General features: G+C 50.7%; 1 protein-coding gene across 1 annotated transcript in view; it reads left to right on the top strand.

The window, feature by feature from the left end:
* The first annotated feature begins 285 nt into the window (after positions 1 to 285).
* The window catches only part of LOC116832431 (C-type lectin domain family 4 member K-like), an 18181-nt gene continuing 6567 nt past the window's right edge, over positions 286 to 11899 (top strand). The window contains exon 1 of the mRNA XM_032793157.2: positions 286 to 346. Coding sequence (XP_032649048.1) covers positions 286 to 346 — 61 coding nt within the window. The remainder of the gene's footprint in view (positions 347 to 11899) is intronic.

Below are 11899 nucleotides of genomic sequence, written 5' to 3'. Positions count from 1 at the left end.
CCCCCCATCCAGGCTCTGCCATTTGGCTTCTGATCCTGAGCCCATTTCCCGGATGCTGCCCACACTGGACCCAGCTCTAGCCGGTTGGCTGAACTCTCGCTTCCACCACTAGATCTGACCGCACATGGCCCAGCTGGCGACAGAGTGGCTCTTACCACCTGGCATCACTTCCTATTTCTATTTCTGGGCCAGGGCTGCTGTCAGAGGGAGACTCTAACGCAGCAGGCTGCTGAAAGGACCCACAGGCCAGTGATCAGGGGCTCGGCTCAGCACGAAGGCAGGACAATGGCGAGGGACAATATCTATGAGAACATGGAGGTGATAGAACCTGCTCCCCAGCCCAAAGGTAAGCACAAGAGTCTGCACCGGACCCTCGACTCCCGCTGGCCTCTCCTTGGCTTTGTGGTCTCTGCAGAGCATCCTGGGCAGTGATTGTTGCTCCACTGACCACGAACCCAGAGCTCAGCCTTGTGCTGCCCAGACAGCACCACGGGCAGCGGGCAAGGGTGCTCGGTCAGTGCTTCCCAATGCATTCTCTCCCCTGCCAGTCCCCAACAGGAGAAGGGCACAGGGGGAGAGATGGGAGTCCCTGCACAGCATCTCAGCCTCCTGCCAGGCAGAGCGGTGCCATGGGCTGGCCATAAAAGCCATCAAGGCTCCCCCTCCCCAGCTCACTGCCACCATCAGCCTCTCCCAGGAGGAGATCACCAGGGTCGAATCCTCACAGCCCCCATCTCTGGGGACCAGCTCCCTCTCATCCCCCCATTTTACAGGGACATCTCCTTTCCTTACCCTCTGCCCCTTCCCTGTCCAAGCACATGCGTCGAACCATAAGCAGGGGTAAGGAGATGTAGCTGTGCTAGCAGAGAAGGGTTTTCCCAGGGGCTTGGGGTGGTGGGGAAGGGAACCTGTTCCTCCATGAACAAAGAGCAAATGGAGCTGGAAGTGCTGACATAAGGACCAGGATGTTTTCTGAAATCTCCCAGCACAAGGGGCCCTCTCAGGGCTTTGGCTGGGTGACTGGGCAACAAAATGGCAAATGAAATTCAATGTTGATAAATGCAAAGTAACGCACACTGGAAAACATAATCCCAAATATACCTATAACATGATGGAATATGAATTAGCTGTTTCCACTGAAGAGGGGGAACTTGGAGTCACTGTGGATAGTTCTCTGAAAACATCCACTCAATGTGCATTGGCATCAAAAAAGCCAACAGCATGTTGGGAATCATTAAGAAAGGGACAAATAATAAGAGAGAAAGTATCATATTGCCTCTATATAAATCCATGGTACAACCACATCTTGAATACTGCGTGCAGATGTGGTCGCCACATCTCAAAACAGATATATTGGAATTGGAAAAGGTTCAGAAAAGGCATTAGGGGTATGGAATAGCTGCCATATGAGGAAAGACTAATAAGACTGGGACTTTTCAGCTTGGAAAAGAGACAACTAAGGGGCGATCTGACTGAGATCTATAAAATCATGACTAGTGTGGAGAAAGTAAATAAGGAAGTGTTATTTACTCCTCATATCGCAAGAACTAGTGGTCATCAAGTAAAATTAATAGGCAGTAGGTTTAAAACAAATAAAAGGACATATTTCTTCACAAAACGCACAGTCAGCCTGTGGAACTCCTTGTCAGAAGATGTTGTGAAGGCCAAGACCATAACAGAGTCCAAAAAGACTTAGGTAAGTTCATGGGGGATAGGTCCGTCAATGGCTACTAGCCAGGATGGACAGGGATGGTGTCCCTAGCCTCTTTGCCAGACGCTGGGAATGGGCAACTGGGAATAGATCCCTTGATGAGAGTAGTATATCCCTCTATAGCATTCATCTCCTTCCATTTTTGAAAGGTTTCCATGACCCGTTTAGGGCTTATTTCCCATCCTCCAACCCCGTTTCCATTGGCGCTGAAGTTTGGTGTCATTGGCCATTTTGAAATTGTGTGTGTTTGAATAGGGGAAGTGTTGTTTGTGTTTGTGCTTGGATACATTGAGAGAAAATGGCTGAAAGACTAGAGTAAGAGAGTTTAAAAATGAAAAAAGAAAAGAAAGAAAAGTTATTGGATGTATTTGAGTAAGGAGAGAGGCTTTGAAAGGGTAGGTTATGAAACAATACAAAGAGATTTTTGTTTTTAAAGGGTTAGTTTGAGAGAAGAGAGGTAAGATTAAAGAAAAGAGAGACAATGGTAAAGGCCTACTTTGGTATGCTATTAAAGAATAGAAAATTTAGAGATCAATGTTAAAGGTGTATTAACTGTCAGGGTGGGTTACTTTAAAAAAACACATTTTAAAATGGTTTCTATTATGTGTTGGTCAGCTTTTGTTACGGGGTGGAATAACTTACCTCTCTTTTTTCAAACTAACCCCTTAAAAACAAAAACCTTTTTCTATTCTTTCGTAAACTACCCTTTAAAAGCCTTTCTCCTTACTCAATCACATCCAATAACCTTTCTTTCCTTTTTTTCTTTAAACTTTACCCAAACTTTCTTTTTTCTTCTTTAAACTCTCTCACTCTAGTCTTTCAACCTTTTTCTCTCAATATATCCAAGCACAAACACACACAACACTTCCCCTATTCAAACACGCACAACACACACACACAAATTTTCAACAAGGCCGGTGCACCCAATTTCAGCCGCGAACGCAAACGGGTTGAGGACGGACTAAGACCCCTACATGAATGTGGAAAACCTGTCAAAAATCATTATGATGAATGACTAATCGAGGGATGATACTACTGGAGATACTGGTTCTTTCATTCCTCTGGAGCACCTACATGGACCACTGTTTGGCAGACAGGACATGGGCTAGAAGACCATGTCTGACCAATCTGCCGTTCTATTTTGTTTGTACAGGTTCAGTTACAAGGGCCTTCCCAGGTGTTATCCCCTTGGTTTCAGACAACCAGAAGACCGTCGTGCAGCTTGTGGACTTTCAAAACACATGAAAGACACCCAAAGTTCTAGGAGCAGGCAGGAGACAGACGACCAGAAATGAGGTGCGGTGTTAGGATCGAGTTCAGTACAGCGTACGCTCAACACTGAGCCGCTAGACCTGCACGTACAAAGCAAGCCAGCTGGATATATCGACCAGTTCCTTCTGCCCTAAGAAGCACTGACGCATTTTGGCTGTATAAGCAGGCGGCCATTGCCAAAGGCAGATCAGGACTGCGATCATTCCGACCTATCGACATTGGAGCGTCTCATTCGACTACTGTGTTATTTGCGTCCCCACTACAAGAGATGTGAAAAATTGAAAGAGTCCAGCGGACGCCGATAAAAGTGATTAGGCGGCTGGTAAACATCGACTATAGGAGAGCTGAGGAACGCGGCGTATTTAGTCTGCAAAGAGAAGATGAAGGGGAATGCAGCAAGCCTCAAACACCGAAGAGGTCCAAAGAGATGAGCTCGGCTGTCCATGAACACAGATACAAAACAAGGAGCAATGGTCTCAAGTTGCAGTGGGGGAGGTCTAGGTTGGATATGAGGAAACACTATTTCACTAGGAGGGTGGTGAAGCACTGGAATGGGTTCCCTAGGGAGGTGATGGAATCTCCTTCCTTAGAGGTTTTTAAGGTCAGGCTTGACAAAGCCCTGGTTGGATGATTTAGTTGGGGATTGATCCTTCTTTAAGCAGGGTGTTGGACTAGATACCTCCTGAGGTCCCTTCCAACCCTGATATTCTATGATTCTATGAAAACACAAGAAAAATGTAGTATTCGCTCAGTGTCAGAGAAGCTCCTCCCAGAATCTGTTTCAGGAAAGGCTGAGAACTGTAAACTCAGTACATCAGTGAGAGGCAGCTTCACCCTTTGGTTACACTGAGAGAAGCCACTTCTGCAAAGTAAGGGGATTATCTGGGCATCTGAGTGTGGTCAGCTGGTTCCAGGAACCACATCCCTTGTGGGAGCAGCGCTAGCTAATGACTGAGGCCCAGATCAGACAGGGAGGCGGTGCGGCAGACTGAGACTTTCAGGGAGAGGAGAATCTGACAGTCTTGCATCTCCAAGCAGCTGCCGTTCATCTTGGGAAGACCAAATCCAGAGCACACCGAGCACACTTACTTCTGTCTACACATAGATCCTGGCTTGAATGCAGCTCTAGTCTGCTTCCTTTAAAGTGCAGGGGAGACACAGTCTTCTGGCTTTGCCCAGTGATTCGCCCCTTGGCTGCCCTGCAGGGAGGAGCCCAACATCCTGGGGATGGGTTATTAGACAGGGATGCTGTAGAAAGGCCCTTCTGAGCACACTGCTGCTGTCAGCCCCACTTTTCTCCGGCAAAGATCATTTTCCTTTTATTTCGTGGCCTCATTGTTTTGATATTTCATAAGTTGTTTCAGGTGCCTTTTCTCACTTAAAAATATTTCTTTGGGCCTGGACTTCACAAGCCCTAAATGTCCCTCTCAAGAATTGCTTAGGCAGGGGGGAAATCCTGCTCCCAGATCTCTCTCACAGGATGCCTCCCTGGCACTAGAGTCACTCCTGATTTAGGGAGGGTCGCTTTTCACATTAGAGTTCCGGTCGGTTCTGACCTTATTTGGCCTCATTCCGCTGTTGCTGTTAACCACACACAGGGAACAGGAGGCTGAGCAGGTATTAGATTTGGGGGGTGGAGTTTCCTTGGTCAGTGGCATTTGAGCTGTAACTTTCCATGGATACATTTCTTATTCATAGATACATAGACTCTAGGACTGGAAGGGACCTCGAGAGGTCATCGAGTCCAGTCCCCTGCCCTCATGGCAGGACCAAATACTGTCTAGACCATCCCTGATAGACATTTATCTAACCTACTTCGAGAGGATGGGGCACGTTGGCCTGCCGGAGGGTGGGATTTTTTCTGCTCAGAGTGCTGGAGGTTGGGTGAGGTACGTGGCGTGGGGGACGGCTTCTTGAGGTTGATGGCCTGCACAATGTTCGTACAGGCTTTGGTTGTTCAGTAGGGCTCGGCTGGCGGGGGGATCAGGTCCTCATGGGAAAGTCTTGGGGTTTGGGAATGTACGCTAGGCGTGAATTCAGAATGAGTCCTCTGGCCCAATCCCTTCCGCACCAGATTTGGGAAGTCAGGTCTGTCTTTTCTTGCTGCATCTTGCTTTTGATGTGGCGTGATCCTGGTCAAGGTACAGGTTAGGATCTCTTGTTGGTTTCATCTCGTGCCTTATTCCTCAGGTGTGCAAGGTGCCAATTGTCAAGTCCTCAGAGTTCTGCACTCCCTGTTGTGGGGGACCGGGTCGTGGGTGTCCTGAGAACACGAACGCTCGCGCATCAGACTTTTCTTGTGAAAGTAATAGGGTTACTTGTAAATTCCATCCTGGGGCTTTGTCGCGGTGCTGGAGCGAGGATGGGTTGGTGCGGGTACGTCACAGGACACGCGGGGAGTAGGGTTTCTAGTGCTGCTTTCCATGCCTTCAGTTGCCCCAGCTCAGGATTTATGATTCTCCCGCTCTTCTCTGGGGCATAATGGATCAAAGGGCCCGAGAGCAGCCCACTTGGTCACTCCCCGGCACTGAATGCGGTGCATTGGGTGGGGGCGCTTGGTCCCGTGAGGCCGCACGGCTGTAATGGGAAGGGGGCTCAACATGTTTCGCTGAGCTGGCAGGTTGAATTTCCGTCAGGGGGTGTAGCTGCGTAGGTGGATTCTCCCGGTTCGGTTCACATTTTCATTTAGTATAAGTGGTTGCGGAGTTTTGGGTCTTTTCACTCTTGGGCACCTCCCCACACCTGCCAGGGCCCGCGCGTGGGCTGTCAGGTGGATGGCTTCTTTGAAGGTAACCCATACGACTGAAAATGCCGGGATCGTCACTTTTTGTGACCTGAGGTTTGTAGGTCTAGAGAGGCATGATTTCACTGCGTCCATTAGGCTACGAGGCTGAGGTGTATTTAACTTCACATGTCCGCGTATGGACCAGTGCAGCCACGGTGATTTTTGGGAGGCACTCGATCTGGGGACAAGGCTGCTGGTTGTCGCTGGGAGTCTGTATCCTCGGTTGTCCTCGCAGCCGAAACGGCACAGCATCACTGGTAGTTTACTGCAGATGACTTGATGTGCTCCGGCTGACTCTGACTTGTCAGCTGGATTCTGGATTTCTCCTATGCTGCCTGACTACCCAGCTGGGGCTTTTCAAGGCCGGACTCCTGCCGTGCGCTTAATCAAGCTGAGATAGAGAAATCACGTACGTCGTGGGATGCAGCAACTTGATTTCAGCGCTGCAGTAGGTCACCATTGCAGGCCTGGTTGTGCAGCGGCATTATCGGCGGGGCGTCCCTGGTTTCCACAGCGTCACAGCAAAGATGACGCTAGATGGTTAGAAGGATGATTTTCTGCGGTCGCGGACTGGGTGCCGGACGAGGTGCACGTCAACAGGAGTTGGTGCGCAGTGGGATTGACCCACGTCCTGTCTGCTGTCCCCAATTGTCCCACAGGGCCACTCCTCCAATTGTCCCCTTCTGCGGCCGTCTTGGTTTATGGTGCCTGGCGGATATTAAGTTGTGCCTGTGCCTGTCCTTGCTATTTGATACACATAGCTTAGTATTTTGGAAACTTTTTTTTTGGGGGGGCAATGATGTTATTTAAAGTTTAACTTTCTTTAGCTGTCATGCTTGATGACTCGCATAGACGAGTAGCCTATAGAAAAAATTCTGATTTAGCGAATGTGCGAATATCTTTTTATTTGTACTTTTATTTGAATCTTTGTGTATTGACAGTATTAGTTTTTACTAAGCATCCTTCTGGTTTTTTGGTGATTCAGTACTATGTCATCGTTGACAGACAAAGTGCATATGTTTTGATTCGATTGCGAAGAATCGCAGAACCGTCCGTGTCTGTATTAGGGTGTGAGTATTTAATGGAGTTTGTTTTGAAAGTCGTTCACTTGTGTATGTACAGTGTCGCTGAATTACGGAAGTGGGCGAATGGCATCATTAGGATTGTCCAGTTTGCTGATATGATATGTACTGTCTATCGATTTGGCTGTGACAGAACTCTTTTTTTCGCACGTTCAAGTCCATTTATCAAGCGTCCTCTGTTAGGGGGCTCTCTAGGTCCAGGTTTCCAATTGCAGGTGCTGTAGGTGCTGGCGCGCGGCACGGGCCTTCCCCCCCGTGCACATGTAATGGCCGTGGGATGAATGCCGAACTCCTGCCAATTCTGATTCTTTTGGTTGGTCTTTGGTTCCACCACGTTCCTTATTCGGGCCGCAGACGAACAGTTTTGGGGGACCTGCTCTGGCTGCCCTTGCCTTTGCTCATTAGCTTGTCTTGTTGTCCTGTTCTGTTGAAATTGTCTGCTAGCCGTCGTGAGTGATGGACGGCCCAAGACAGTTGGCTGGATGTCGGGTCTCAGCTGCAGCTGATCGCCGCTGCCGCCTGGGATTCCTTGGGTGTCAGGTGCCGGCAGCGGGTGATGAGTGGCCTGGGCCGGGGCTCTGGGATGCCAATATGGCGGCGGCCGGAACCCAGCATGGGGTGACGTAGATCGCCCGCTTGGATGCTTCAATCGCTACTGTGCTTTTGGACCATGTTGTCATAGAGTTGCGGCGTTCCTGCTCCTTACAATAGACGGGAATGTGTCATTACCATTGTGGGGGCTCTTTAGCAGTACAGGGCGCATATGACGTCCGTTCCAATCTTTTTCTTTCTGTATGAACTGTCCCTCCATTCCTCATTGTCAATATTCAAATTAAGTTTCTATTTGTATGCGCTAAGATATTGATTTTTTAAACACAAAATTGAATGTTGACTTCGGACTGTTGCAGGCTATTGGTAGCTCAAAGTTGGTGAATGCGACTTATAAATGGTGCACAGTTCTGTTGCTGGGTTGTACAGTTGTCCACTTAGGGCAGGGATGGTGGCATTGAGGCCCGAAATTATTTGGAGTTGCGCCGTGTGGGCCGGTTGAACTGGCCACTGAGCAGCAACTCAGGTGTCTGGATCAACACCATGGCACACCGCGCCACGGCTATGGTTGTTGTAAGTTATCAGCTTGGATTTAGGGCGGGGCTACCCATGGGCGACGGCGCTAATTCGGCCCTGTGCCGTCCCTCGGATGGACGTCATGACGCCATGGGGAGCGATGGCCGCTCTGCTGGCGTGATTAATCATATGTTGGTGGCTGTGTATTGGGCCAGTGCCTGTGTTTTGGGGCTTTGTTTATACTAGGCCCTCTTTTACCCTACTCTAGGCGTGCCGACAGCAGTTTGAAATCGGACCGGGTGGGTGGGAGGATAGGGCCTATTAAGAAAAGACCACATTGGGACTGGCCCTATAAACGTGGGAGATGTCACCTTACCCCTCCTGTCTGATTTTTTGATGTATTGGCTATCCAGCCCGCCTGTGAGACCTTCAATCCGGCTGCTGCCCGGAAGTGGTTACTTATCCTTTCATCCATCTCGTGGGCGGCGCTGGCCCCCCGTTCTCTCGATCACCTGTGAAGGGAGGAGAGAGGTGTCGTGGGGGAGAGTTGGACGGGGTGCTTCGTCGGGGAGTAGGTATTGAGGCCAGGCCTGTCACACTACGCCGGGGAAGGTCACATCATAGTATTACTTCCCCACCCCATTCCGAGACCAGCGCATCCCCTCTCGAGCTTGTGCTGCATTCGGCTCTCCTTGGACCCAGGCCTGTCTATACTTGTCCATGTTCTGTCGGGTTGGAGCGTGGTTCCCCAAGGCAGAGTGGTGCCCAGGCGGCTGCCTCTCTTGGTTTTTGGCTAAGGAGCTGCCCTTGTGGCTGTGTGGTCCTGCGGCATGGGGCGAGTGGGCTGCAAGATCCTGGACGAGCTTTGCTGGCCTCCCGCTGGGATTTTGACAGCAGCATTGGTGAGTTCCCTGTGCCAGGGTTTAGTTAGGTTTGCTGGACGCTGGACTCACTGATCATGGCGGGTTTGTATGTGCGCCTGGGCAGCGAAGTGGTTGTGAGACATGGCCCAAGGGGCGCTCTGCTTCCGCAATGGGCTGTGGCCGGACCACTTCTGGGTGCACGGGAGGGTCGGGGACTGGGGGGAATGAGACCGAGTGCGCTTCACGCGTCTTGCCTTCGGGTTGTCCGGCCTGTATGTATCATGAGCTGCGTCGTCTTTCCGCCCAATGAACCTGGACGTAGGGGCAGGTTGATATGGGCGAAGGGGACGTGACAGTAGAGAGTGTTGACCCCAGGCATCTGCGTGGAGCTGGGGTGCAGCCAGCTGCCACTGCAAGGGGGGAGCTGGGGGCTGCGGCAGCCACCTCCTCGGGGTACAGAGCCCTCCTTTGTGGGATGTGCGGCGCAGTCTTTGACAGGGGAGGGACTGGCGGGAGTATTTGGAGGGGGCAGGGGTGCCAGGCACCCACTTATAGGCAGGAGAGTGTCAGCTTCCAGCAGGGAGGGTATGACCACCCCGAGCTAGGATCTCGTCCTGCGACTTACTGGTCTGATCCTTTTCTGCGCGTCTTGAAGGGTCGGTGGTGCAGAGGTTGGAGCTTTGCAACCGCTTCTTTCAATGTTGCAGTTGTCTGTTGCCGGGATCTAGAATCAAAGTTGAGGTTGTGTGAACCGAACTGCGGCTGGGACCAGCTGCCAGGAAGACATGTCGTGTGTGGGGCCTGTTCTCTAGAGTTTTTTTTTGGCCAGCGTCTCCGGGAGGGACGGCCGCCAGGTTCGTTCGGGACTCTTCTGGTGTTGTCACGAGCAGTGACTGAGGATGCGTTCACCTTGTTGACTGGTCCTCTGGTCCTGCCCTGTGGCGGCTTGCAGGAGAGAGCCGATGGTGGGGGGAGGCGCAGGGCAGAGGGACGACCCCCCCCCGCAGTCTTCTGGCGGGGGGGTGATGGTGGCTTGGTGGCGGCAGGGCTTGTGGGCGAGGAGGATATGGGGTGGTAATGTGTTTCCTCTCTTTGATTGTGGGCCCGCGGGGGAGACACAGTCTCATGGCATCCACTGCCTAGGACCGGGGGCATTTGTTCCATCTCCCAAGAGTCTCCATCCGTCCTGTTTTCAGCTTGTTTTGCTGGTCTCAGGGAGGTGACTCTTTGCAGAGCAGGGAATATGACAGCCGTCTGAGCCCAGAAAGTGTCCGCACCCTGCGGCATCAGGTCTTCGTATGGGCTTTCGTTGTTGCCCTTGAGGGCGGGGGTGCGGCTCGATGTGGTCGATGATGTGCAGGACGGACCGCAGCGTGACTCAGCGTGCAAGTTATGAGCATGTGGGGCTGCCACATGTGTCTGAGTCTGAAGTGTGCTAGGCAGGTGAAGTACCGCATCCCCCTTGAAGTGTGTTCATGGCCTTAACTCCTGTGTGGGTTCCAGCCTCCCCAGTGTGACGCTGTTGCCAGTGCTGGCCTCGATCTAGTTAAGTTTGTGCCAGTCTAACCTGAGGGCAAGATTACAGCTACCATTCAACTTCTGGACGGGATTTTTTGGGGGGGACAGACTGGAACAGTTGTTTCTGACGAAATGTTGGGGTTGCCCCGCCAAGTCGAGCAGCTGGCTCGTTATGTAGTTTGCAAGTTGGGCTTGGAGTGCCGTTGATAATAGAAGCATCAGCCAGAGGATGGGATGTGGCCAGGGCCAGACCAGGAGGGAAGGCAGCTGCGTGCGCACCCTGTGGTGCCAGGCGACCGGCTATGGGAGGGTTTCCGTTGCAGGGGAGAAGTTAAAAATCAGTTAGCAAAGAAGCAAGTTATACTAGAAGTAGATCCTTGCAGTCACAGGGCTGATGGTGCTCCTAGCTATCAAGGAGTTAATTAGAGGAGGTTATATGAGTCTAGCTCTTTCTTTGGAAGTTTGGACGAGGGAAGTATCAGGACGACTGGAAAGGGACTATTAGTGCCATCTTTAAAAGGGATTTACCCAGGAATACGACAGTTGGTCTTAAATTCTGTGCCGGGAGTTATGGGCAAGTAATTAGCCTCATCTGCACATTGGAGGTGGTTGGGGTGATAGGGATAGCCAGCTGGGATTGGTAAAGAACAATATGCGCAACCAGATCTGATCGGCTTTCTTGTTGGATAAGGGCGAGCGGGTGGATGTTCTGTTTAGTTAAGGCTTTGTCCCGGTCTGTGGATATCCTTTATTGTCACTAGGCGCAATACATTTAGATGGGTACTTAGGTGGTGCAACTGGTGCTAACGTACTAGAGGTAGTATTTAATGGCTCCACTCCTGCTGGGGTTATAAAGTGGGTTCGCAGGGGTCCTGTTTTTTGGGACGGCTTGTTCATATCTTTCATCAATGATTTAGATGTTGCATAGAAGTACGTTATTTGTTTGACGGGTTGATAACCAACTGGAGGTTGAACTGCTTTGGGGGAGGATATAATTCATTGATCTGGACATTGGAGGAAATGGTCTGGGTAACCTGATGCGGTTTCATTTAAGCATGCAAGTGTCCCTTAGGAGGAACATCGTTTCACATCGCATGGAAGGGACTGTTGCGGAGTTATGGCAGAAAGAGCTCTGGGGGTCTAGCTGGGCCACAGTATATGAGGTACAGTGTAGGTACTATGGCAAAAGCAAGTGTTTGGGCTGATTAAGGTTGTTGTACCAGACCACGAGAAGTTTTTTGTTACTCTGGTGTGAGTCTCATGGGTTATTGCTGTCCGTTTGGGCACCGATTTGAGGTGTTGGCGAGGGTCCAGAAGAGGAACAGATGATTAGGTTGAGGAACATGACCCTATCCAAGGAGGTGAAAGAATGGGTTTTTTGTTTTGGAAAAGGAGGACTGAGGGGGCCATGAAGCCGAGTTTTCAGGTATCAAAATGGTTTTGGAGGAGGGAGAACTTGTTTCCTTGCTCTAAATGATAGCAAGAGCATGGGCTTTAAACTGCGGGCAGGGCGATTGGTTTGGATTAGGAAAAGTTCTATGTCGAGGTAGTTTAAATGGAATACTTTGTGTAGGGAGGTTGTGGTTTCATCTTGGATATTTAG

Source organism: Chelonoidis abingdonii, unplaced genomic scaffold (assembly GCF_003597395.2).
Source record: "Chelonoidis abingdonii isolate Lonesome George unplaced genomic scaffold, CheloAbing_2.0 scaffold0624, whole genome shotgun sequence".
NCBI lineage: Eukaryota > Metazoa > Chordata > Testudines > Testudinidae > Chelonoidis > Chelonoidis abingdonii.
The sequence above is the reverse complement of the archived record's forward strand: the minus strand, read 5'-3'. Positions and strand labels throughout refer to the sequence as shown.